At 44.4% G+C, this 27,761-nt stretch overlaps 2 protein-coding genes across 5 annotated transcripts in view; both read left to right on the forward strand.

Moving 5' to 3' along the window:
- LOC112217663 (centrosomal protein of 170 kDa protein B) overlaps positions 1–10,542 on the forward strand; it is a 30,108-nt gene extending 19,566 nt beyond the window's left edge. For 2 of the 3 annotated variants that reach the window (XM_024378114.2, XM_024378116.2), the window contains 10 exons: positions 89–197; positions 287–2,035; positions 5,496–5,754; positions 5,901–6,072; positions 6,326–6,364; positions 6,956–7,093; positions 7,346–7,434; positions 7,558–7,651; positions 7,768–7,819; positions 8,018–10,542. In XM_024378114.2, coding sequence (XP_024233882.1) covers positions 89–197; positions 287–2,035; positions 5,496–5,754; positions 5,901–6,072; positions 6,326–6,364; positions 6,956–7,093; positions 7,346–7,434; positions 7,558–7,651; positions 7,768–7,819; positions 8,018–8,274 — 2,958 coding nt within the window. In that variant the 3' untranslated portion in view covers positions 8,275–10,542. The remainder of the gene's footprint in view (positions 1–88; positions 198–286; positions 2,036–5,495; positions 5,755–5,900; positions 6,073–6,325; positions 6,365–6,955; positions 7,094–7,345; positions 7,435–7,557; positions 7,652–7,767; positions 7,820–8,017) is intronic. The other variant, XM_024378115.2, reaches the window with a different exon arrangement.
- Positions 10,543–11,820: 1,278 nt separating this feature from the next.
- On the forward strand, positions 11,821–27,732 carry LOC112217665 (G patch domain-containing protein 2). Of its 2 annotated transcripts, none has more exons than XM_024378117.2 (10): positions 11,821–12,239; positions 13,421–13,664; positions 14,059–14,609; positions 14,869–14,933; positions 16,671–16,847; positions 17,104–17,227; positions 17,368–17,407; positions 17,558–17,622; positions 17,763–17,851; positions 26,527–27,732. In XM_024378117.2, exons 1-10 carry the CDS (start codon positions 12,190–12,192, stop codon positions 26,694–26,696), a joined length of 1,575 nt encoding a protein of 524 aa, XP_024233885.1. In that variant the 5' UTR covers positions 11,821–12,189; the 3' UTR covers positions 26,697–27,732. The 2 variants fall into 2 exon arrangements, with proteins under 2 accessions (XP_024233885.1, XP_024233886.1); XM_024378118.2 differs by having other exon boundaries at positions 11,826–12,239; positions 14,059–14,606.
- The last annotated feature ends 29 nt before the right edge of the window (positions 27,733–27,761 follow it).

The following is a 27,761-nucleotide window of genomic DNA, read 5'->3' on the forward strand; positions in this document are numbered from 1 at the left end:
CAAGTTCAAATCCCTGAGCTGACAAGATTTTTTTAATTTTGTTAATTTTTTTAAATGCAACCCCTTATCGTTTCCTCCACTGTTTCAGGTGCAGTCTGCTAACAATGCAGCACAGGAGGAGGGGCCTAAGTGGGTTTCTCGCTGGGCCAGTCTGGCAGACAGCTCTACTCCACCTCAAGGGGAATTTGCAGAGGGAGGTGAGATATCTGCAACCACTGACTGCTCTGCTCAGAACTTATGTGAGAAAACAGAAAAAAGCATGAATTAAAATGTTTCTCTTTCCTAGATGTGCAGTTGATACCTAGCCACAGCGTGGATAACTCTGAGTTAGAGGGTAGCCAGAGTTGTAGGACCAGGAGGCTGCTTCCCCAGGTTCCACCTGGAGACAGAGACAAGCCAGAGAGCCTCAACCCCAGCATCCTGATCTACCCAGGTCCTGAACCCACCCTGGAGAGGAGTAGTGGTGCGCCCCGGCATCAGGACAACACCCAGAGTCTTTGTGTCCAGGACGATGTAGACCCAGACAGCCTGAGTGACGCCAGTCGCTCTGACGATGGCTCTTTGCTGGAGAGGACCAGGAAGAGCCAGGGGAGGAAGAGTGGCGCTAAGGGTCAAGATAAGCTGTCTCCGACTCAGTCTACCAAGTCCACCTCCTTTTACATTGGGTCTGAGGATGGCAGCTCAGGCAAGCCGGACCTGGCCCGAAGCCCTATTCTTTCTCAGGGGCCTGAGAGGGGGCGAGACACCCCTGCCAAAACCTCCCCCACCACCATCCTCATCAGGCACCTGAGCAGCCACGAGCCCCGGAGGTCGGGCGTAAAGCCTAACAACTCAGCCCCCAACCTCCACTCCCAGCAGGACAAAGACTCTAAAGACCCCAGTAAAGACATCCTGGGGTCCTCCTCGTTCGTCAGGCAGGAGAGTTTCACCAAGGAGCGACCCAGTGATGATGTCCAGATCAAGAGGCTCCCACACATCTCCAGTCACCCCACCTTGAGGGACATGGAGCAGAGAGAGACGACCCAGGACCCACAGCCCTTCCTCAGGGAAGAAGCAGACGTTGTTCTCTCCTCTCTGGAGGTCACGTTCCCTTCCTCAGGCTCCGGACGCAGCTCTAAGAGAGGAGGCTCCTCCAGTCACATGGACGACTCTCTGTCTGGGGAATCAGATGTGGATACAGCCAGCACCGTCAGCCTGGTCAGCAACAAGAACACCCCTGTCACCACAGGCCCTAAGAAGAGGATGACCGTCGGTGGCTTCCAGAAGGAGAGATCTTCCTCCAGTCAATCTGTCCAGGGGAAGGGCCACCGCCAGCCCACGGCCCGCGAGCGTCTGTCAGAGAAACGCCGCAGCCACGTGGCAGCCAGTGATAACTCCAGCAGCAAGGCCGAGCAGGCCAAGCGCTTCCAGATGCGGCGCAGCGTGGGGAACCGTGGCTCCCTGGACCTATCAGAGGGCCAGCAGGGTTCTGGTCAGCACTGGCCTGACACTGCCTCTGACCATGACACCGGTCCCCGCCCCACCAGCCATAACAAGAAGCTCATAGCGCCCCTACAGAAAGAGGACAATGGGAAGACCGCCAAGAGTGCAGCACAGCAGGCACTGATCCGCTCCAACAGCCTGTCAGCACCAAGGCCCACCCGGGCATCCATGCTGCGCAGGGCACGTCTGGGAGAGACTTCTGACAACGAGGGAACTGAGACAGACCGGGGGTCCCAGAACTCAGACCACATTGGTGCCTCCAGCAAGGTGTCTGCTGATGGGAAGAAGCTCCTCTCCAGACTGGACATCTTGGCCATGCCCAGGAAGAGAACAGGCTCCTTCACTACGCCTAGTGACAACGAGTCCTCCACCACGACCCCTACAACCCGGCCTGGCTTCTCCAACAGGAGTGCAGAATCAACTGGGCCTATCAGGAAGACATCAGTGGGTGAAACAGGGGCCAAGCAGGGGGCCACAAGAGGGGTCGGAGCCCCCGTGAAGCAGCTCCTCACCCGCACACGCTCCAACGGGGCTAAATACTCCAGCACAACCAGTGAGTATTATAGTCACAGTTCCCATCAAGTAACTTGCTCAAAGCACTGCAGAGAACACATTTTTTATCCTGAACTGTAAATCATGATTTAAAGGTAATATACTCTATCATCAGATTATTGAAACAGAGCCTGACACTGAGTTGAAGTGACCTTTTCCACCCTTCATAGTGAATGTGACTCATTGTCCTTGGTGAGATGCATGCGGGTATGCTGTATTGTGGCTTGTCCTGTAGGAACTCAGTGTATTCGTTACGAAGCAGTGTGATGATGCCCTCTGCTGCCTGCTGCCATTTCCATAGAAACATAGCTCCTGACCGTACATCATCACACAGCTATTTTTTGATGTGCATGTAAATTATTGTTAAACAGATTTGGACCCATATTATGCATACAGTGCATTCTGAAACTATTCAGACCACTTCAATTATTCCACATTTTGTTACTTATAGCCTTATCCTAAAATAGTTTTTTTTTTAAATCCTCAATTTACACACAATACCCGATAATGACAAAGTGAAAAACTTTTTTATTTATATATATACACTGCTCAAAAAAATAAAGGGAACACTTAAACAACACAATGTAACTCCAAGTCAATCACACTTCTGTGAAGTCAAACTGTCCACTTAGGAAGCAACACTGATTGACAATAAATGTCACATGCTGTTGTGCAAATGGAATAGACAACAGGTGGAAATTATAGGCTATTAGCAAGACACCCCCAATAAAGGAGTGGTTCTGCAGGTGATAACCACAGACCACTTCTCAGTTCCTATGCTTCCTGGCTGATGTTTTGGTCACTTGAATGCTGGCGGTGCTTTCACTCTAGTGGCAGCATGAGACGGAGTCTACAAACCACATAAGTGGCTCAGGTAGTGCAGCTCATCCAGGATGGCACATCAATGCGAGCTGTGGCAAGAAGGTTTGCTGTGTCTGTCAGCATAGTGTCCAGAGCGTGGAGGCGCTACCAGGAGACAAGCCAGTACATCAGGAGACGTGGAGGAGGCGGTAGGAGGGCAACAACCCAGCAGCAGGACCGCTACCTCCGCCTTTGTGCAAGGAGGAGCAGGAGGAGCACTGCTAGAGCCCTGCAAAATGACCTCCATCAGGCCACAAATGTGCATGTGTCTGCTCAAACGGTCAGAAACAGACTCCATGAGGGTGGTATGAGGGCCCGACGTACCACAGGTGGAGGTTGTGCTTTCAGCCCAACACCGTGCAGGACGTTTTTCATTTGCCAGAGAACACCAAGATTGGCAAATTCGCCACTGGCGCTCTGTGCTCTTCACAGATGAAAGCAGGTTCACACTGAGCACATGTGACAGACGTGACAGTCTGGAGACGCCTTGGAGAACGTTCTGATGCCTGCAACATCCTCCAGCATGACCGATTTGGCAGTGGGTCAGTCCTGGTGTGGGGTGGCATTTCTTTGGGGGGCCGCACAGCCCTCCATGTGCTCGCCAGAGGTAGCCTGACTGCCATTAGGTACCGAGATGAGATCCTCAGACACCTTGTGAGACCATATGCTGGTGCGGTTGGCCCTGGGTTCCTCCTAATGCAAGACAGTGCTAGACCTCATGTGGCTGGAATGTGTCAGCAGTTCCTGCAAGAGGAAGGCATTGATCCTATGGACTGGCCCGCCAGTTCCCCAGACATGAATCCAATTGAGCACATCTGGGACATCATGTCTCACTCCATCCACCAACGCCACGTTGCACCACAGACTGTCCAGGAGTTGGCGGATGCTTTAGTCCAGGTCTGGGAGGAGATCCCTCAGGAGACCATCCGCCACCTCATCAGGAGCATGCCCAGGCTTTGTAGGGAGGTCATACAGGCACGTGGAGGCCACACACACTACTGAGCCTCATTTTGACTTGTTTTAAGGACATTACATCAAAGTTGGATCAGCCTGTAGTGTGGTTTTCCACTTTAATTTTGAGTGTGACTCCAAATCCAGACCTCCATGGGTTGATAAATTTGATTTCCATTGATAATTTTTTTGCAAGTAGAAAACAGAAATACCTCATTCACATAAGTCTTAATGTCTTAAAAAATATATAAATATTAGGAGGAGCAATGTCGGAGTGGCATTGACTAAAATACAGTATATAGATGAGTAAAGCAGTATGTAAACATTATTAAAGTGACCAGTGATTCCATGTTATGTATACTGGGCAGTACCCTCTAAGGTGCAGTGTTGAGTAACCGGGTGGTCGCTCCGAGACAGGATTATGTCGATTCACAGATCTGGGGAAGGGTACCAAAACATTTCTGCAGCATTAAAGGTCCCCAAGAACACAGTGGCCTCCATCATTCTTAAATGGATGAGGTTTGGAACCACTAAGACTCTTCCTAGAATTGGCCGCCCGGCCAAACTGGGCAATCGGGAGAAAAGGGCCTTGGTCAGGGAGGTGACCAAGAACCTGATGGTCACTCTGACAGAGCTCCAGAGGTTCTCTGTGGAGATGGCAGAACCTTCCAGAAGGACAACCATCACTGCAGCACTCCACCAATCAGGCCCGTATGGCATAGCGGCCAGACAGAAGCCACTCCTCAGTAAAAGGCAAAACAGCCTGCTTGGAGTTTGCCAAAAGGAACCTAAAGGACTATGAGACAATGAGAAACAAGATTCTCTGGTCTGATAAAAACAAATTGAACTCTTTGGCTAGAATGCCAAGGGTCACATCTGGAAGAAACCTGGCATCATCCCTACGGTGAAGCATGGTGGTGGCAGCATCATGCTGTGGGGATGTTTTTCAGTGGCAAGGACTGGGAGACGAGTCAGGATTGAGGGAAAGATGAATAGAGCATTGTACAGAGAGATCCTGGATGAAAACCTGCTCCAGAGCACTCAGGTCCTCAGACTGGTGTGAAGGTTCACCTTCCAACAAGACAACGATCCTAAGCACACAGCCAAGATAAGAAAGGAGTGGCTTCAGGACAAGTCTCTGATTGTTCTTGAGTGGCCCAGCCAGAGCCTGAACTTGAACTCAATCGAACATCTCTGGAGAGATCTGAAAATAACTGTGCAGCGAGGCTCCCCATCCAACCTGACAGAGCTTGAGAGGATCTACAGAGAAGAAATGGTAGAAACTCTCCAAATACAGGTGTGCCAAGCTTGTAGCATCATACCCAAGAAGAGTCAAAGTTGTAATCACTGCCAAAAGTGCTTCAACAAAGTACTAAGTAAAAGGTCTGAATACTTTCCGAATGCACTGTAGATGGTGTATTACGTACTTATATATCAGTATCAATATTGTGGAGTAATCCCAAGGGTCTGGAAATGAATAATGTTGTTAATGTGAATGACTAGTCTACTGTTACGATCTTCCTATCTGAGAATTTATTTAGAGTGTACTATTTTATTTTTTTCTGGGAGGAATAATCCTGTAATTTAATGAGGTTGGTCAAATGAACCAATGTGAGGTTGGTCAAATGAACCGTGCTGTTTTCTGGTAGGTTCCCGTCGAAGGCAGAAAGGTTCAGACTATACCTCCACATCTGAGGAGGAATATGAGGCCAGCTCTGGAACCCCCAAACACAAACGCTCCTCCCACACGTCTGCTGCCACACAGACCCCCCGGGCTCAGAAGGAGAAGGCTGCAGTAGCAGCAGTCGCTCGGTCCAAGTCCGGCTCACTGGAGACTGAGGAGGACGAAGTCCAGAATGAGACTGACCACTACCAGAACTGGACCACACACAGCGCCGAGATAGCAAAGTAGGGTGACATAATGGCACTAACTATGGGTTGACTGTGTATCACCTGGAACCACTTACCGAGCCTCATGATTGAAAGCTGTGGAACATGCATTCTGTACGTATGTATTTTTTAAATGGTAGTGACTTGTGTTTGTGTCTTCCCAGGCTCAGTCAGGACTTGGCCAAGGACCTTGCCATTCTGGCCCGTGAGATCCATGAAGTGGCGGGGGACGGGGACTCCCAGAGTTCCTCTGGAATGGGCACAAACCCCTCCCCCAGCTCTGCACCCAACACACCCGGGCCCGCCTCCACCATCCCCATCTCTAGCCGGGAAGAGGTGTGCCCGCCCACTACCCATAATGCACTTCGAATATGCCCTTCTGGCCTGTACCTCACATTATTTCCATCCTGTTGTAATGTTCCAATGCATAATACAATGGCACTGCAGCCTATGGGATTTTTTTTTTTTTAAACCAATGTGCCACTAAATATTTTACATCAATATTCTGTACAGGCTCAGTGACAAGTGCAAAGGATCCCTTATCATGTCTTAGATTCTCATGAGCATGTCTCTGTTCTCTACTGTACAGAGGCCATATACATCTTTGCGAGGGGTCCTCCCATCTCAGGTGCACACCTCAGATACTTTAGACAGTCTCTCTCTCTGTCTCTCGCTGTCCTGCAACGGTTTCTATTTCTTTCCCTTCACCTCTGTGCTCTCACACAAGTCATGCTATCATCACTAATCCAAACACTGGTATTTTGTTGGATTGTCAAGCTACAGATTCTTATATTTTATGACACTGGGATGTTCTATGTTTCTAAGGACCTTCTATGGTGACAGCTTTTCAGGAACATAAAACCTGCCTGCCACTGTCTCACTACAGACTTTCACTGCAACTCTCACTGTAACAGGCACATTTTCACGTTTCACTAATGTAACTTTGTTCCGGCTTGTATCCCAGCAAAACTAAAATTCACTGCTCACAGTTCAACTGCTCTCACCCCTGCATGTTGCCATGGAGCATGTGATCACAAAGCACTAGTCACTCTGGTTGATTTTTCTCTAGGACAGTAAAACAAAGATATTCTTACTTCTTATTCTCGCTGTGCCCTTGAAGTACAGTAGAAGGCCTTGAGGCACTGACTCCCTCAGTAGTCATGGTCATGTCAGTTGTTCAGAAAGGGCGGACCATGCACTGATTCTATTCTCTTTCCAGCTGGTCCAACATATCCCTGAAGCCAGCTTAAACTACCAGAAGGTTCTACTATCGCCAGGTTCTACCGCTGTCATGGACCTGGATCCTAACATGAATGACCAAGACCCAAGCTCTAAGCCACGGTGGAACCGTGAAGAGGTCACTTTCCTGTTAACACTTGTTTGTCCCTTTTAGAATAGTACTTTCACTACCTATCAATGATTTGGAAACCTAGGAATATAACAAATAGCAAAGCTGGCTCATGCATAAACAAACTGGCCCTCAGGCTACACAAAAGGATCTGTTGCAGTTAGTTTTGGTCTGCTGGGAATTAGACTAAAGTATATTTAGGAGGGTGAAACTACTTTGGGAATACTTGAGTGTTTGACGTCCGCCATTTTCTCCCTCCAGGTGATTTTGGACAATCTGATGTTGAACCCTGTTTCTCAGCTCTCTCAGGCCATTCGGGAGAACACAGAACAGCTGGCTGAGAAAATGAAGTAAGGGAACTTGATGTACCTCAGAGCTCTCACCTTGTGTTTCTGTTAAATATAAAAGAGCTAATCCCATTATTTCATCTCTGCTTGGCTCAGTTAGATTATACTTAGTCTTTTTTCCATCAGGGTTTTATTCCACAATAAGACTGAGGCCTGGGAGGAGATTGAAGCGAAGATCAATGCTGAAAACGAAGTACCCATCCTAAAAACATCAAATAAGGTACAACATTTGTAGCCAGCCACGCATCTTACATTGGTAGACATATTGGTGTAAAACTGAGGTCATCATATATGGGAAAATGTTTAATTGTCATCATTTTAATTCTACTCTCACAGGAAATCTCCTCCATCCTGAATGAGCTGAGAAGAGTACAGAAACAACTAGAAAGTAAGAGTTACACATGGCTCGTTTTTTGTTTTGTTATAATCTTCCTAAAATGGATTGGGAGTGTAATGTTGAATTGCTTGTCCTGAACGGCCTCATATCTGCATAACATATTCAGAACATCGAAAGAAAACTGAAAGCATATGATCCAGTTGGCCAATGAAATTGAATAGAACACTGAATGTTACTTTGGTTCTGTAGTGATCAACAGCATTGTGGAACCTGGTGGAGCTGGCATTGGGAAACCTAAGGTGGCAGCGGTGGCTGCTGCTACTTCTGCTGGACAGACCACCAGGTCCCCCTTACGGCAGAAGAAAGCCCCAAGTAAGCCCACTGGGCCTGGAGACAGACAGCGTGGGGCCAGCCCCTCTACCAGCCCCACCACCTCCAAACACAACACCAACGAAAGCACCAAGAGGTCCACTCGAGGACACAAAGGGGCAAACGTTGTGGCCTGATCAGTGATCCCAGGGCTCTGTAGCATTTCTTGATGGTTATAATATAAAACCATCATGACACAGTATACTGTACATGGGTTTTGACTGGTAAAGGTGTAACTGAGTACCGCTGTTTAGAATTGCTACTTCCACATTGCACAAGCTCAAGTAAAAGTAGGCAAAGCTGGGTAAAAGAAGTGGTAACTTGTTGCTTGCTTTAAATAGTGGATTGTGGACAAAATAATGTCCATATGCCTTGTCTACTCTACTCTACTATGTGCGATGTGTGGTTGCCCAGTACTGTAGGCTTGGCCTAGTCTGGGTACCAGTCTTTTCAGCTAACATGCAGCTCTTAGCCACTCTTGTCATTTGGCAAATGATATGACTGGCAAGGAGTGGAATGTTATAGCTGATCAGACAGCAACCAGGCTAGGTTTGGCAAGATGACCAAGATAAGACAGGCTACATCCTTGCCCATTCTTTGTTACCATAGTGATGATAATCATAATAAAAACACTACTAGTTGTCCATGAGAACATGTGCTGGACTGCTTCAATATTATGGCAGAATTAGAGTTATATGCTTGTCTTGTAAAATATGATTCATGAAATGTTCCTGAGCGACTGGGACATTTTACTGCTTGGCAAAAAGCTACTGCTGAATGAACGGACCACCACTCTTACTTTTTTTAAAGTTGATTGTCTGATCGTGAAAATTCTGAAGATGTGTTCTATATGAATGTTGTGTGTAGAGAATGTTAGGATAGTGTATCAGAATGTTTGAGATTCCAAATAAATACAGTATACAATAAACAGCATCAGAGGGAGGGGAAAAACATACTTGGCAAAACATTTTCATATGCTGTCATTTTGAACGAATGAATTTGTTAATTTCGGTCAAACAACTATGAGGTATTATTTAAGTCCTCCATTTTGTCATTCTCTACCAAGCTTTGGATGACGCTGTATCAATGATGAAGCTTTATGGTTGTGATTTCATGTTATTGGCAGTGGCACTATATTTCTGTCAGGGTAGTCGATAGTATGGTACTGATGTACCTTCTTCTGGTGTGTCTGAAGGAGAGAACGCTTAAGGATTCAAGAGTGAAGTGATTAATTAATCTAGATGCTTCAAATGAGTAAATTGCCCCAAATTGACTGTATCGTAGTGTGCTAGCTTTGTAAAAGGTCGAATGGAGCAGTTCTTTATTGTCCCCTGTATGTGTGTGTGTCACAGTAGGTTGGTGGCACGGTGGCACCTTAATTGGGGAGGACGGGCTAGTGGTAATGGCTGGAGCAGAATCAGTGGAATGGTATTCCATTTGCTCCGTTCCGTTATCATCAGCCGTCCTCCCCTGGTGTGTGTGCACTAAGAGCACTTGTGAGTTCTGTATCTGTTGTGTGCTGAGCCAATGTCACAGTTTATTCCCGCCATCTACCAAGGCAGCTGGGATAGGTGGGAATGTGTGTGAAGAATGCTGTATAGATGTAAGTTAAAGAATAAGAACTGACAAAAAAATATTTTGTGAAAGTGCATGTGTACCATAATTATGTAGTTTAGTTGGGTTCAGGCTAGTTCACCAAATGTGCACTTTTTCATTGAGATACACCTCATAACCCATGGGTGGAACTGAAAATAAAGCAGTACCTTTAATTAAGCAGTAAATACAATGACTTGTGGCTGAAATGTAGATTTCGCAATGTTTTAACTTTCAAGGGCAGGCTGTTTTAGGGTAGTGCTTATCAGTTTGATTTCTGTCAAGTACTTAAGCCTACAACAGACCATATCTATGCTAAAAGCTAAGCTTTTTTTTTAGCAATCATTAGTGCCATGGTGTTCACTGACCTTGAAGCCATTGAGAATGTATGGATTTGTCATCTACCCAGAACAGACATCTGACTATCGCGCTGATTGTCACTTCTGCTGCTAAGGGTGATGTCAGCATTGAGCTACTTGCTTCTAAATATACATTTTGTTACAATGCATGCAACTCAAGTATAAGCTGTATTAAAAATTGTTTTAAAAAATTACTGCAAAGTGCAAACCAAACTTTATGTGAATATTTGTCAGGTATATGTCAAAAGTTTTTTTTTTTTTTTTTTCTATGACTGAGGTTATGGTCAGACTGAAGGCTACAATGTTGTTTCTAAATTAAACGGTTATGTTCTTCCAGATTTATTTATTATTTTTGTTGTACTGAATATATTTATAGATGTCATGGACCAGTTTGTTCATCATCATGAACATTGATTTGTACCATCATATAATTTGTAATAAACTGATTTCAGTCATAAATGTATTTTATTCCAGATGTTATATTCAACAAAAAGTTGATGACATACAGAACAATTACACTAGTACACTACATCACATTGTTAGTAGACGGTACATTTTGGGAGGCAATTTGTCTAATGTTCCAGCTTAAAGTGAATGCAACAGTGCTATTGGTCTGGGTTTTACTAGACTAGCATTGTGGGTAGGCCTACACTTTGGGAAGGACTTGGGAACAAAAGGTCAAATCTTAGATTATTCTTGTTCTGATGGGAGGCATTGCAACAGAACTGTTCCAATAGACTAAACCATGCCTGCCCTTCTTGGGACATGGGCGTCACATCACACTGTGGATTACAGATGTCTTGGGCCAGTCCCACAAGTCTCAATCTCTGCTACTGTATTTGACAATAGCTGTCCAATGATTCCCAACCAAACAGAAATGTAGCAATTTTGTCAATAATGTTATTAGTTGATAGCCTAATATTGCCTCAGGTGTACAAAGCATGGGGCGATAGGTAGCCTAACAGTTAAAGGCGAGCCTCCAGCCGGAGGGTTGCCAGTTCGAATCCTGGGTTTGTTGGAAAATATCAGGTGGTTAGTAAACTGGCAACCGGAAGGTTGTTGGTATCCAATCGTAGATGCCATTGCCTGCCGTTGTGCCCTTGAGCAAGGCACTTAAACCTCCCACAACAACTGCTCCACTAGTGCCCAATGGCAGCCCCCTGCTCCAACCTGTGTATGTATGTGTTTTTCAGAGGAGTTGAGTAAAAGCAGAAGTCGAATTTCAATCGTGTCTTGTGTACAATTGATGAAAAAAAGTGCTCTTAAAAGTAGACTTAGTGAAATTCCTTGTCAGGAGCAGCACAGGCGAAAATGGGCGCGTTCAAGCAGATCACTTTTGTCAAATTGGTGACTGTCGTTGGTCACCACCTTCCAAAGTGTGTTGCATTACGGGGATGAACATTTTCCAATTTGTGCCTACATGAACTTCAAAAACTGTGATTAATGGTCATGAAGTTTCTGCACTTGCTCTTTACCAACTTCATCCCACAGCCATCACCTGCATCGTGGTTCTATAATCAACCACTTTTTTTCTTCTCACGCTAGTGTTAAAGACATCACTGAAATCAAGTTTGACGTGATTCATTGTCTCCAGCGGATATATACAAATGAACGTGATGTTTGAGGCTCTCACTGATCGTAAAATGTAGACACATTTCAGTTCGACTGTGATACGGGAGTTGGAGACATTATTTTGATATTTATAAACAATGGCAACACTGCCATGTTGATCTGAGCTTTTGGAAAACCCTATTAGTGTCCGAAGAGCAAAGTGCAACACTTCGAAATCTGTGCATCATCGCGTGGGTTTTCGTCACGGTAGCCAGGGCACCAAAACAGCAGAGAAGTTGAGCCTGGAGTTTCCACGCGTTTAGTTGCGGAAATTGACCCACTGCGGTTAATTTTCTGAATCATATAATCTACCAAAGTTAGTGACACCAGTACAGTAGGTGGCAGTAATGCGCAATTAACGTTCATACTTGTTAGCCAACCACACCACAGAATGAATTGTGTTGCCTGCTTTCGCATATGTACTAGCAAGCTTTATTAGCTAGCTTCCCTTTGTTTTTGGTTAAAAGTAACCGGCTTTGAGGGGCTTTAATGTTCCGTGAAGCTCATTTAAAGACCATCGGTAAAGCGGGAACCAGCTGGTAAGTGATGTTAATTCATGGCTAGCATAGCACCCCTGCCTAACGTATTTTGATGAAACAGTGCCAACGTTAATCGGTTAACGTTACCTAGCTAAATATCAGATGTTGACATTGTCAGCTAAATGGATCACTAACGTCTGACTGCCCAAATTGCGTTCTCGGTCTAGATTTAGCTCATCAAAGTGAACTAGCTTTTCTTTTGCGATTTAGCCAACAATACTAGCTAACGCGTTAGCTTTTAAAGTGAGGCCAGATCTCCATGGATTGTGCCTGGGCCGTCTAGCACAAGTCTTGCATGCAAGTTCAGCTAATAGCTAGCTGGCACATACACGGGAACACCTTCCATTACAGATCATAAGATGCTAGGGGCGTATTAATTACGCCTTGTAACGAAAGTTAAGTATCAGAGCAAACGGAACGAGGCAACATAAATTTACCGAATATAAACTGGTTTTCGTTACGAAAGATTCTGCTGCACAATGAATACAGCCCTGGTCTCGTGGGACAGTTTCACATTGACACTTAATAGGATACACACTAGGCTGTACACAAAAAAAGGTGGATTGTATAAGGAGGTTGACTGGTTTAGAGTTCAGAATGCCACATTGACAACTTAATGCAGATTAAGCAAGAATCCAGATAGTAGGGTTGTATTGAACACAGGCAGGAGCACATGTGGAAGGGTTGCAGGATAATATAGTTTACTAGGGAAAAACAAGAGGGAGGTAACACGTTAACATACAAGCATGACAGACAAGTGTAAAAAGCAGAATAAACCAAAGTGTATCAAACAGAGGATCTTACATACTGGACTGGCAGGAAATTGTACAAAATATGGCAGCCGCATATACACTTTGACAAACTCCAAGGATCTTAATGTTAACACATTTACAAATGTGCCAATAATGGAAAGTACAGCCACACACACCATGGAAGAAAAAAAATAGGATGTCCACCTCATACATTCACCAACAGGAATAAGCTATTTTGGAGGGAACACTATTGCTTAAATAGACATGGGTGCTAATGAGCAGAGTGGAGACGGTTGTGGTGGAGCGTGGCCAGGGAGGAAAGGCGTGGCAAGAGGTTATGGATGAGGACATGAGCCTTCACAACACACACACAAATTAAATTCTTCACTGTTTGTGACACACTCATACCTCCTTTCTCTCCTTCCCCAGGCACTTTAGCCGGGCGATGGACGAGCTGGTCCATGACCTGGTGTCGGCGCTGGAGGAGAGCTCGGAGCAGGCGGCACGGGGGGGCTTTGGGGATGGGGGGGACCACGCGCTGGCCGTAGGCTGCCTGCTGAAGAGACAGGCCCGGAAACGTCGTGGGAGGAAGCGACGCTCTGACAACCCTCACCCACCCTGGGAGACTGGCCACCTCAGTGAGGGATCTGAGTCCAGCCTGGACGAACACAAGGTGGGGAGGGGGTCTCGGGTAGGCCCTTAATGAAATGGTCTTGTTGTTATTGTAAAGGAATAGTTCCTTTGGTAACTGCTTTTTTTCCCCCCAGGAAAGTACAGTAAGCAGATTCCTTAAGATAACAGATACTGTCCATTTTACTGTCTAAGCTAGGTAGCCTAGTGGTTAAGAGTATTGGGCCAGTAAATGAAAGGTTGCTGGTTCAAATCCCGAGCCAACTAAGTGAAAATAATCTGATGTGCCCTTGAGCAAGGCACTTAACCCTAATGTCCCCTGTAAGTCGTTCTGGATAAGAGTGTATGTAAAATGTTGGACTTTCTGAACGTCTCTTTGGCTAACCGTTTTGTCTTTCCTCTTGCTCTCCTTCTCTTCCTCGCTAATTTCCTCTCAGGACTACCGCACCACCACAGGCGGCATTGCCAGCAGCAACAGCCACGCCCGTGATAACAGCGACTCTGATGAGCAGCTGGGGCCCAAGCGCCGTACACCCCTGAACACCGACACAGGGCGTGCCAAACGGCCCATCTGGCAGGAGGACCTAGGAGGAGTGCCGGGTGCAGAGGGGTCCCGTAGTTTGAGGCGACGGCGCAAGGTCAAGCGCATGGCCGTGGACCCCCCTCTGGAGCTGGTGACCTCCAGTAGCAACACCCCCATGCTCGGACCCCCACCCGTCCCCAAGCACCAATCAGGGTGCAGGATCCCTGGGGTGAGCGTGGCTGAGGGCAGGGCGGGGATGGAGCTCGTTGGTGGTGGTGGTGGGGTTGGAAGAGGGAAAAGCAGGGTAAAGAAGAGGAAACTGGCTGCCCACAGGCTGGGGCTGGAGGCAACTGATGAAGGGGTGGTGGTGGAGAGTGAGGACGCCATTATGGGGCAGGCGGGGCCCAAGGACAAGATGGAGTTTGAGGAGCAGAAGGGCTCGGACGAGGACATGAGTGACAGGTGGTTAGTGTTTCTCTTGTCTGCTGTGTTTCCCTGCTCCTCGGTATAGGCCTATACATTCACAGGTATGCTCACCTGGTTGGAAAGCAGTATTTAGGAGACTTGTTTGCTAGGTTATTCTTCCCATAGCTTCATCTTCCTGAGAGTTTTCCTTGTATGATGGGCAATGGAAATTGATTTCAGATTGTTCTTCTTCTTTTCCTATCACCTCTCCTCACACCCCATATTTTCTAATTTCTCTCTCTCTTTCTCTCTCTGTTAGTGAGACCAGCAGTGTCAGCAACAGTAGCGATGGTGGACTGTACACCAATGACGAGGGGAGGCAAGGTAACCATCTATTTTGCTGGCCACCAAATCTTGTTATTTACAGGAATGTCGGAGTACCATTTTTATTGTTACATGCTTTGTAAAAAAACAGGTGTAGACTAAAAGTGAAACGCTTACGGGTCCTTTTTCAACAATGCAGAGTTAAAGATAAAAATATAAATAGTGACACAAGGAATAATTACACAGTGAATAACAATAATGAGTAAAAAATAACATGCCTATATACCGGTAGTACCTAGTCGATGTGCAGTGGTACGAGGTAATTGAGGTAGCTATGTACATATAGGTAGGGGTAAAGTGACTAGACAACAGGAGAGATAATTGACAATGGCAACAGTATATGTGGTGAGTGTGTGAGTTTGGCCTCAGTATGTAGTATGCATGTGTGTTGTCAGTGTCCAGTGTGTGTGGGTAGTGTCCAGTGTGTGTGGGTAGTGTCCAGTGTGTGTGCATAGAGTTAGTGCAAACAAGTTTCAATGTAGGTAGTCTGGGTAGCCATTTGATTAGCTATTTATCAGCCTTGTTTAGCAGTCTTATGTATCAGGGGTAGAAGCTGTTCAGGGTCCTGTTGGTTCCAGACTTGGTACACTGGTACCGCTTGCCGTGTGGTAGCAGAGAGAATGATCTTTGGCTTGGGTGGCTGGAGTCTTTGTTCTCTGATACCGCCTGGTATAGAGGAACTGGATCAAATAACATTTGATCAAATAACACCTATTAATAACAGGTGTAGACTAACAGTGAAATGCTTACTTATGTGTCCCTTTCTACCTATGCAGAGTTAAAGATAGAAAGAAATAGAAAAGGGGGCTATACTCATCACCCTCTGTAGTACGTTGCGGTTGGGTGCCTTGCGGTTTCCATAATAAGACGTGATTCAGCCAGTCAAGATGCTCTCAATGGTGCAGCTGTAGAACTTTGAGGATCTAAAGACACCACCTGGTTTACCACACCTTTGAACTTGAGATGGGTTAAATTCATGCCTATAACCTGTCACATGTAGCCTAATATAAAATGTACTTGTGAAGAAGTATTTCTTGCAGTGCAATGATAAACCAAGCATACATTTTGTCTCGGGAACAGGAATGGAGAAATAGGATTTTTTTTCTTTCAGCATCTCTTGAGCGAATGCAAGTGGGATGGGTAGAGGCTGCGTACAAATGTGTAATCTTTTGTGATTGACACTTCCATGAATGCAGACAGTATTTAAATCACATAAAATTATGCATCCAAGACGAACTGAAATCTTATCCGAAACATCCAGATAATTTTCACAGCCTTAATTTCAACCTGTCCTTTGCAAATTTTGCGTGGGAAGAATCATTACCCTGTGTTAGAGCTTTTCTCCCTGATCCCTAAACATCTTGGTCTGTGAGAGAATCAGATATGTCAACTAGATTATTAATGCATTAATTCTATCATTTATGACATTTATTCTTGTGAGTACCGATTTTTCTAGACCAAGTTATGCCATAAGAGAAGCTGCACGTACCTAATTATTTACAAGTTGACTAACAAATCGCCTTCCAAATGTCAGAAATTATAAGCGGAAACATATCTAAGTTAGGCTTTAACAAAATATTCAACACCTGCTGTCCCATGTCATTTATAGCAGTGTTATCAACAAGGATAAAAATGTGTGTCTTGAAAAAGATTGTTCCAAAATCTGAGTAAATGTTTTGTATGAAAACTATTTTCCAAACCCTGACCGTTAACTTCTAACCTCTTCCCGTCTCCCAGCTGATGATGAGCAGAGTGACTGGTTCTGTGAGGGGGACCCGGGGGGAGCGTGTGGGGTGGCGGGGGTGATTCCCTGGTGGGAGAGAGAGGCAGGGGAGGAACTGGACCTGGCTGACCCTGTCTTCAACAGCATCCTCACCGGATCCTTCCCCATCATGAGCCCCAGGGCACAGAGAGGTAGCTGGACCCAGACCTGTCGGTTTGTTTGTTTGTATCTCTGAGCCCAGTACCATTTTGATTCCTGGTCCCCCACTTGTCTCTGTTTTTCTTTGCGCAATAGTAGAACGAGTTACCCAAAGTCTATTGTAACCTGTCATTTGGCCAGTAGGGGGCAGCTACTGCAAAGGGTTTGTCTTGTAGCCTCTACAGCAGCCATAGTGTTTCTCCCATTCCAGTCTATGATGTGTGCACTGTGCTGTCTCTGCTGTGGCAGGGTTCCAGGCCAGGCTGAGCTGGCTGCATGGTGGGCCCCAGGGCCACGATTCCCAGGGCAGCCCAGGACAGGCCTTCAACGAGCGGCTGGGACGACACCACCAGGACCCCCCCCATTCACACGAGTCAGTCTACCTTACAACCTTCAGTCACATGACTTGTAGAATACTTGTCTACACTTTCTTTTTTTCCCTTATTCAGTTTTTTTCTATATTTGACTTGACTGTGTGCAAATAAACTAAACAAACCTATGTGTCGTCCACAGCCCGTGGTTTAGTCCGGGGTCTAGACGAGAACACGGACAAGTAAGGCATGCCTCTGTTAGTTCACTGCCTAGCTGCACTTTCAAAACAGTACCAACTGTTAAACAGTTGTGGCTGATAATGCCCAGATAGACGTATTTTACATTTTCTAATAGCTGTTAGTATATTCTCTCTGTCTCTCTCTCTCTCTAGATGCACTGGGACTCCCGGACAGACAGAGGGCATCGGAGGAGCTGCTCAGTGAAAACAGCCAGCAGGTACATTAGGAATAATCCAATCAACAAATGATCTCACAAATGATACAGTGGTTCCATCCACAACGGTACATTGTTTCTAGGATGTTGCCAACACATGGATGCTAATGAATGATTCCTATGTTCTGGTTGTGGTTCTACAGACAGACGAGTGGTCACCTGGGGTCTCTGTGTACGGGGGAAGTCAAGAGGAGACGCAAAGCAGCACCCCTTGGCTTACCTCCACCCACAGGTAAACTCTTTCTGACACACACTACTGCACTCACTCACTTACACACATCCCCCCCCAACCCCGGTCATTAACCAGCTTTAGCTCTTGGCCCCTTCACCCTTCCTCCCTAACCTGGGCTGGACACCAGTCAGCTGGCAGGCTCTGCAGTCAGAGAGATACCAGATGAACCCTAAGCCAATCACGGCGGTGTATCACAGAACGTTCCTGCTCCGCTTCACCTCTGTTAGTGTGTTTTAGGGGAGTGGAAAATGTTAATACCAGGAAAGGGAATGAGACTGGGGATATAAAGGGTTAATACGTCTTGGTCAGGTGCCCACCTTGGTTCTAGGAAGAGGATATAAAGGAGTGTATACCAATGGCTACAACTTGAAGTCATGCAACAGGAGTCTGCTCTATTGCCCACACCTCTCATTGTTACAGGGCCTTCAGAAAGTGTTCATACCCCTGGACTTATCCCACATTTGTTGCGTTACAGCCGGAATTCAAAATGGATTATAGATTTTTTTTTCCCTCACCAATCTACACACAATAACCCATAATGACAAAGTGAAAACATGTTTTTAGAAAATGTTGCTAATTTATTGAAAATTAAATACAGAAATCTCATTTACATAAGTATTCACACCCCTGAGTCGATACTTTGTAAAAGCACCTTTGGCGGTGATTGCAGCTTTGAGTCGTCTTGGGTATGTCTGTATCAGCTTCGGACATCTGGACTTGGGGATTTTCTCCCATTCTTCCGTACAGATTTTCTCAAGCTTTGTTAAGTAACAGCAATCTTTAAGTCTTTCTACAGATTTTCAATTGGATTCAACTCTGGGCTTTGACTAGGCCACTCAGCGACTTTCACATTCTTGTTCTGAAGCCATTCCAGTGTTGCTTTGGCTGTATGCTTGGGGTCATGGTCCTGTCGAAACATAAATCTTCACCTCAGTCTAAGGTCATTTGTGTTCTGAATCAGATTCTCATCAAGGATTTGCCTGTATTTGGCTGCATTCATTGTTCCCTCTATCCTTACCAGTCTCCCAGTCCCTACCACTGAAAAGTATCCCATAGCATGATGCTGCCACCACCATGCTTCACAGTATGGATGGCGTTAGACAGGTGATGAGCTGTGACTGGTTTTCTCCATTCAGGACACAGAATCTAATTTGTCTCATCAGACTACAGAATCTTTTGCGTTATGATCTCAGTCTTTCATATGCCTTCTTGCAAACTCCAGGTGTGCTTTCATGTGCCTTTTTCTTAGGCGTGACTTCTGTCTAGCCACTCTCCCATAAAGCCCAGTTTGGTGAAGGTGCTGTAGAGACTGTTGTCCTTCTGGCAGGTTCTCCCATCTCGGCTAAGGAACTCTGTAGTTTTGGTGGTCGTTAGGTTCTTGGTCACCTTCCTGACCAAGGTCCTTGTTGCCGATTGCTCAGTTTGGTCAGACGGCCAGCTCTAGCCAGAGTCTGGGTAGTTCCATATGATTTAAATTTCCCAATGATAGAGACTTTCAACACTCTATAAATTATTGTATAGCATTCCCCAGATATATGCCTCATCACAATTCTATTTTGGAGATCTACGGACAGTTCCTTGGACTTCATGTTATAGTTTCTGCTCTGACATGCACTTCTTCTATGGTATATTGGCGATCACACAATTTAATGTGCATCCCGCTACCTACTATGCAGGATGGAAACAGGATCCCTCCCAAAAAAACAACCCCCCCCCCAAAAATAAAACAACTTTTCTGTTAAAAATAAATACAACAGATTTGATCCCAACACAGGCTCAAGGGGGAACCTGGGAAGGTGGGTCTTCCAACACCAGTACCCCTTCCAAGTCTTTCAATGTAAAGTCCTTGAGTCCCAAAAACATTTCTGCTATAGGCACAATCATGTCTAGTTTCTTTGACTTCTTTGAGACTTGTGCTGTACAGTTTGACTGGCAGTGAATGCAACAAAAATCCACCTTTAACACACAGGGTATATTATGTCTGGCAGTAAACATTGACTACAGGCTGAGTTGTATCCACTACCATCTCTTCGCTAGCACCACTTGTTTTCTCAATTATTTTAATCGCCTCCATTGTAGATTCAATTGATTAACTTTAGCCACCTCCAATTTCCTTCATCCTTACAGGGCACTCCAGGAACTCAATTGCAACACTGTTATCCTTTTACACACCTTTCTTCAGTATACTCTGTTCGTCTGCACACACTTGAAACATGGCCAAATCCTTTACAATTCTTACACTACAGTGGTTTGGTGACGAAAGTTCTTACGGCATAGCTTCAATAACCAAGCTTCACATGCGTAGGTATTTGCTCTTTATCAAAAAGCAGGGCCTACAGACTTTATCAAAAAACAGGGCCTACAGACATTATCAAAAAGCAGGGCCTACAGACTTTATCAAAAAGCAGGGCCTACAGACATTCACCCAGCGGATCAGACACTGGGCACCAACCACACTAGGAATTCTCTTCAGTTATTCAACTTGAACACCTGTCGTCACCCCTGAGATTACTCCTTTGACTGGTGCTCTACTCCGAAGTTCAAAACACAAAACTTCTGTTGTCCGGATTCTTTTGAAGCCCACTGCAATCTTCTTCTGCTCTTCAGAAAAACTATTAATCAAAATAAGAGCACTCCTGGTCACTCTGACAGACTCACCATTTGACACCTCAATCGGGTTTCCCACAAACGCATCCTTACTCCACAAACGCAACCTTACTCCACAAACGCATCCTTACCCCACAAACGCATCCTTACCTCACAAACGCATCCTTACCTCACAAACGCATCCTTACCTCACAAACGCATCCTTATCTCCTTACAAACGCATCCTTATCCTCACAAACAAACATCCTTAAACCTCACAAACGCATCCTTACTCCACAAACGCATCCTTACTCCACAAACGCATCCTTACTCCACAAACGCATCCTTACTCCACAAACGCATCCTTACTCAACAAACGCATCCCAACAAGAAGCGATTAATTTACACGTGTATCCTCTACTCCAATTTCAGGCCATTTCCTTTTTGTTCCAGTTTTCAATACTACTGTTGCCCATTCAGAACATTCCTCTTCACCAGATTTACTCGACATGCTGCTTAATTCCAACTCAGCATCCACTTCTTCTGCCATCTTCGTCTCCACAATTCCCTTTGACATGCACTGTCAACTGTGGAACCTTATATAGACAGATGTGTTTCTTTCTAAATCATGTCCAAACAATTGAATTGGCCACAGGTGGACTCCAGTCAAGTTGCAGTGACATCTCAAGGATTATCAAAGGAAATTGGATGCACCTGAACTCAATTTGGAGTGTCATAGCAAAGGGGTGTGAATATTTGTGTTTAATGAGATATTTCTGTATTTCATTTTCAATAAATTAGCAAACATTTCTTAAAACTTGTTCTCACTTTGTCATTATGGGGTATTGTGTATAGATGGTGAGATTTTATTTATTTAATCCAATTTGAATTCAGGCTATAACACAACAAAATGTGGACTTAGTACTTTCTGAAGGCACTGTGCGTAAAGGTCAAGGAAAAAGAAGAGACGAGATGTATTTTGTGACACAATCATTGTAGCGCAGGCCTCAGCTGGTTCATTGGGTTAGAGGTAGAGTTCAGGGGTTAAATACTGTAGCTTTTTCAGCCCATTGAGCCTAATCAATAAGCCTTCCGGTCTCCTTCAAGTTCTCTCTTTCCCTCTCCTCTTATGTCTCCCTCTAACATACTTTAGCATCCCGCCAACTTTTTTCCATCCAAAGCCTAAATGTTTATTTCCACGAACCGATCTAGTCATGATTGCGGTAAAGTTCTGCCCGCGGCTTAGTATGAAATGTAGCCGTAATGCTGAGGCGGCATTGGCACGCACTACACTCTTAAGCTCTTGATGGTTGCTAGGCAGCACCAGTTACTACTACGCTGTTACCATCCTTCTGGCAGTTCTAAACATTGCGAGGCATGTCACTTCACCCATCTCTTCACATAGCCCTTAGCACTGTTTTCTTAACCACAACTGGATGGAATATTGAATAAAGTAGGCTAATGTATTTGAAGGCAAAGAATTGTTGCTTACTGAAACTCCCAAAGTCATCCTATTGTTATAATAGCCTAACTGTGTTTGGTCAACTATTTCAGCACCGTTTATCAGCACTAATCAGAAGAATTTGCCTGCATGTTATGTAGTTTAACAAGTGGATTATTTTGCTCTTCACTCGCAATCGTTCAGTAGCCTAGGCCTACTCTAATGGAATCCATGTCATGCCGAATGTATTCACAAATATAAATCACCAATCCACAAATGTAAATGTAAATCACTTTCCACAAATGTAAATCGCTATCCACAAACAAACACCTTTTGATTTGGATTTGTAAATCGATGTATTGCATTAATCTTTTTATAACTGCAGATATGCAGGTCATTTCCAATATAATGCAATATGTATTTGTAAATCAATATATCAAATAAATGTGTTTGTGGATAGTGAAGTGGATTGGGGATTGTAGTGAATACTCAGGGAGAAAAAGGTATAGATTCACGCGCGGCAGGTGTTTATTTCGCCTTCGCAGAAGGCAGGAATCGTGGTCGCAGGCAATGGTCATACACAGGTTGGGAAACAGGCAGGTAAATAAAAACTAGGACTGAAGGCTATAACTGGTTCTCACAAACAAGCTAGAAAAAGGCTTAGTAAAGTCAAAAAGAACAATACCTCACAAAGGCACCAACCGAATGAACTGAACTAAATAAGGAGCTGATGAGACCAGGTGAGTAACTAACACAGGTGAAATCAATGAACAAAAATGAAAGACAGGGCTACGTTCAAGAACACAAGGTTTAGAAAATAAATACAGAACCTTACAGTGATTTACATTTGGGGATTTACATTTGTGGATTGGTGATTTACCTTTGTGAATACATTTGGCATGATATGGATCCCATATACTCCTGCCCAAAAGCCGGTGACTTGTCTTAATCGATCAATGTGATTTTGTTTCAGTGAATCTCCGTCTGTATATTTGGTTTATTCACTGGCTGGGCAAATAAGTGGAGGTGGCAGCTCGTCTATTCGTTTACTCATCTATCATATTGATCAGAAAACATTTAGCATGCAATAATGTAGCCTAATTCAAATGTAGGCTTATTATTTGGCTTAATTGCCTAAAGGCAACTCCAAAAGCCTGTGGAGGTTGTGAAATATGTACACAAGACTTGCATTCTTTAAAAAATATAGATATGCTATTATTTTCTATAGTTATCCTGTTGAATATACTCTCAATGTAAGACCCTACACCTGTTCCATAACGAAGCGGAGTGAGGGTAGGAAAGAGATGAAACATGGGCTTGGGCTCTGTTTCAAAATATCTGCTTTTTAGAAATGTTTGCACATTTATTAAACAAAAATACCTTATTTACAGAAGTATTCAGACCCTTTGCTATGAGACTTTAAATTGAGCTCAGGTGCATCCTGTTTCCATTGATCATCCTTGAGATGTTTCAACAACTTGATTGGAGTCCACCTGTGGTAAATTCAATTGATTGGACATGATTTGGAAAGGCACACACCTGTCTATATGAGGTCACACAGGTGACAGTGCATGTCAGAGCAAAAACCAAGCCATGAGGTTGAAGGAATTGTCCGTAGGGCTCTGAGACAGGATTGTCTCGAGGCACATATCTGGGGAAGGGTAGCAAAACATTTTTTTGACAGCATTGAAGGTCCCCAAGAACACCGTGGCCTCCATCATTCTTAAATGGAAGATGTCTGGAACCACCAAGACTCTTCCTAGAGCTGGCCGCCCGGCCAAACTGAGCCGAAGGTCACTCTGACAGAGCTCCAGGGTTCCTCTGCGGAGATGGGAGAACCTTACAGAAGGACAACCATCTCTGCAGCACTCCACCAATCTGGCCTTTATGGTAGAGTAGCCAAACAGAAGCCACTGCCCAGTAAAAGGCACATGACAGCCCGCGTCATGACAGCCCGCGTTTGCCAAAAGGCACCTAAAGGACTCTGACCATGAGAAACAAGATTCTCTGGTCTGATGAAATCAAGATTGAGCTCTTTGGCCTGAATGCAGAGTGTCACGTCTGGAGGAAACCTGGCACCATCCCTACGGTGAAGCATGGTGGTGACCGCAGCATCATGCTGTGGGGATGTTTTTGAAAGGCAGGGACTGGGAGACTAGTCAGGATCGAGGGGGAATATGAGCAGAGCAAAGTACAGAGAGATCCTGGATGAAAACCTGCCCCAGAGTACTCAGGACCTCAGAGCCAGGGGTGAAGGTTCACCTTCCAACAGGACAACGACCCTAAGCACACAGCCCAGACAGAGTGGCTTCGGGAGAAATCTCTGAATGTCCTTGTGGCCCAGCCAGAGCCCGGACTTGAACCCGATCTAACATCTTTGGAGAGACCTGAAAATAGTTGTGCAGCGACTCTCCCCATCCAACCTGACAGAGCTCGAGAGGATCTGCAGAGAAGACTGTGAGAAACTCCCCAAATACAGTTGTGCCACACTTGTAGCATCATACCCAAAAAAGACTTGAGGCTGTAATCGTGGCCAAAGGTGCTTCAACAAAGTACTGAATACTTATGTAAAGTTGATTTTTCAGTTTCACATTTGTTATAAATGTCCAAAAATGACAAAAACCTGTTTTTGCTTTGTGTGGGTGTGTGTGGGTGGACTTGTGAGGGGCAAAAATGATTTAATCCCTTTTAGAATAAGGCTGCAATGTGGGAAAAGTCAAGGGGTCTGAATAGTTTGTGATTGCACTGAATGTGCAATTAATTTATTAAAATAGACTTCCACCCACATCGACCCATGCCTACTCCCACTCCTTAACTTGCCAACATGTGCACGGGCGGTATAAAAGGCTTATTCCGGCAATGTGGTAAAAATGGGACTGTATGAATTGGGTTCCTTAACATTGCCTGATTTATTATAATTTTTTTACAAACAATATACAGTGCCCTTGACTTTTTCCTCGTTTTGTTGTGTTACAGCCTAAATTGGAAAAGGATTCAATTGAGATTTGTTGTCACTGGCTTACACACAATAAATACCCCATAATGTCAAAGTGGAATTGTGGTTTCCTAAATTTTTACAAACTAATTACAAATGAAAAGCTGAAATTTATCGAGTGAATAAGTATTCAACCCCTTTGTTATGGACTCACTCTGCAACAAGTGTTTAACATGATTTTTAAATGACTACCTCGTCTCTGTACCCCACACATACAATAATCTGTATGGTTCCTCAGTCGAGCAGTGAATTTCAAACACAGATTCAACCACCAGGGAGGTTTTCCAATGCTTCACTAAGAAGGGCACCTATTGGTAGAGATGGAAAGAAATAGCAGACATTCAATATCTCTTTGAGAATGGTGAAGTTATTAATTACACTATGGATTGTGTATCAATACACCCAGTCACTACAAAGATACAGGCATCCTTCGAAGAGGAAGGAAGCCTCTCAGGGATTTCAACATGAGGCCAAGAGTGACTTTGAAACAGTCACATAGTTTAATGGTTTAATCAACATTGTAGTTGTTCCACAATACTAACCTAATTGACTGAGTAAAAAGAAGGAAGCCTGTACAGAATAAAATATTTCAAAACATGCGTCCTGTTTGCAACAAGGCACTAAAGTAATTTCCCTGAATACAAAGTGTTATTTTCGGGGCAAATCCAATACAACACATTACTGAGTACCACTCTCCATATTTTCAAGCATAGTGGTGGCTGCATCATGTTATGGGTATGCTTGTAATCGTTAAGGACTGGGGAGTTTTTCAGGATAAAAATGGAGCTAAGCACAGGCAAAATCCTAGAGGAAAACCTACTTCAGTCTGCTTTCCCCCAGACACAGGGAGAGGGATAATCCTTTTCCAATTTAGGCTGTAACACAACAAAACGAGGAAAAAGTCAAGGGCACTGTATATTGTTTGTAAAAAAATTATAATAAATCAGGCAATGTTAAGGAACCCAATTCATACAGTCCCATTTTTACCACATTGCCGGAATAAGCCTTTTATACCGCCCGTGCACATGTTGGCAAGTTAAGGAGTGGGAGTAGGCATGGGTCGATGTGGGTGGAAGTCTATTTTAATAAATTAATTGCACATTCAGTGCAATCACAAACTATTCAGACCCCTTGACTTTTGATCAACAACCAAGTTGACAGTGCTTGAATTATTTTAAAAATCATAATGGGCAAATGTTGCACAATCCAGTTGTGGAAAGCTCATAGAGACTTACCCAGAAAGACTCACAGCTGTAATTGCTGCCAAAGGTGGTTCTACAAAGTATTGAGATATTTCTGTATTTAATTTTCAATACATTTGCAATAATGTATAAAAATATGTTTTCACTTTGTTATTATGTGGTATTGTGTGTAGATGGGTGAGAGATTTAAAAAAAAATAAAAAAAATTTAAAAAAAAAATGAATTTAACCCATTTTGGATTCGGGCTGTAACAAAATGGAATAAGTCCAGGGGTATGGACACTTTCTGAAGGCACCCTATGTGGTCTATAAAGTCCATAAAGTCTCTGTAAAGTGTAATACTCTCCACATATGTCTCCCTCCACCTCTAACATGCTCTCTCCTTTTATGTTTCCATCTCCTCTTCTCTGTAGTAACTCTGTGTTCCTGTTCTTTTATGTCTCCTTCTCTAGGGGTGGTAGGTGAGAGTGCGGGGCCCATCCCAGAGACCAACATGGGGAACCGGATGCTGCAGAGTATGGGTTGGAGCCCTGGCATGGGCCTGGGTCCGGAGGGCAGGGGCATCACTGAGCCTGTTCGGGCCACACAGAGACCCAAGGGAGCGGGCCTGGGTTTTAACTGAGCCCCACGCTTTAGGCCCCAAACTGAACAGGCCAGGCCAGCAGGCCTCGATGGAGATGGACCCTACTGAGAGCAGGGAGGACGGTGGTCAACACTTCCTGGGAAAGAAAGACTGATGGAGCATCAGAGCTGGAAGAAAGAACAAATGCAAATGTTTTACTTCGAGGACGTACATCCTATGATAGGGAAAGTCACAACCCTGGTTAGAGAGGAAGTGCATGGAGCGTTAGGGTTCCCATCAGGGCTCCTGAGTGGCGCAGCGGTCTAAGGCACTGCGTCACTACAGTCCCTGGTTCGAATCCAGGCTGTATTACATCCGGCTGTGATTGGGAGTCCTATAGGGCGGCGCACTATTGACCCAGCGTCATCAGGGTTTGACCGGGGTAGGCCGTCCTTGTAAATAAGAATTTGTTCTTAACCTACTTGCCTATTTAAATTAAGGTTAAATAAAATAAAAATATTTTTTTTTAAACTCTGATTTGTACTTGATGTCCAACATACCAGGGAAAAGAGAAGGAATGAAGAGAAGACAACCAGGCATTGTAGTTGGGTTTGATTGTGTGCAACTAGCCAGGCTATATAGTTGGACTGTGTGTACTACACACTAAAAGGCTCAGTTTCACAAGAATACAATTTCTCTTCTATCAACGTTCCATTTTCTGTAAGTATGGCAGAGCCAAATGGTTGTGTGATGTTGCACAGGATGACAAAAAATATATTTCAGGTTAAAATAATTGTAAGCATCAAAATCACTCATGGATGTTCATGTGGTTGAAGTTATATTTTCTTTTAAATATTTTTTGCAATGCCACATTACATTGGCATTATTCCATGATAACTATAGTGGTATAACCTATGTAGCTAGTACTTACTCTGGTTAGTACAAAAAGGTGATGGCTGAAGTGGTAGCTAAGTAGTGCATGGTAATTAAATGTATACTACTTGTAGTTGCATTACATTAGTGTTATACCAGAGTAACTGGCAAATTTAAAAACAAAAACAAAAATAGTTTAAATGTAATATATATTACATTTAAACTATCATATGCTTTCTTTGGAATATTGGT

This window comes from Oncorhynchus tshawytscha, linkage group LG18, assembly GCF_018296145.1.
Source record: "Oncorhynchus tshawytscha isolate Ot180627B linkage group LG18, Otsh_v2.0, whole genome shotgun sequence".
In the NCBI taxonomy this organism is placed as follows: Eukaryota; Metazoa; Chordata; class Actinopteri; order Salmoniformes; family Salmonidae; genus Oncorhynchus; species Oncorhynchus tshawytscha.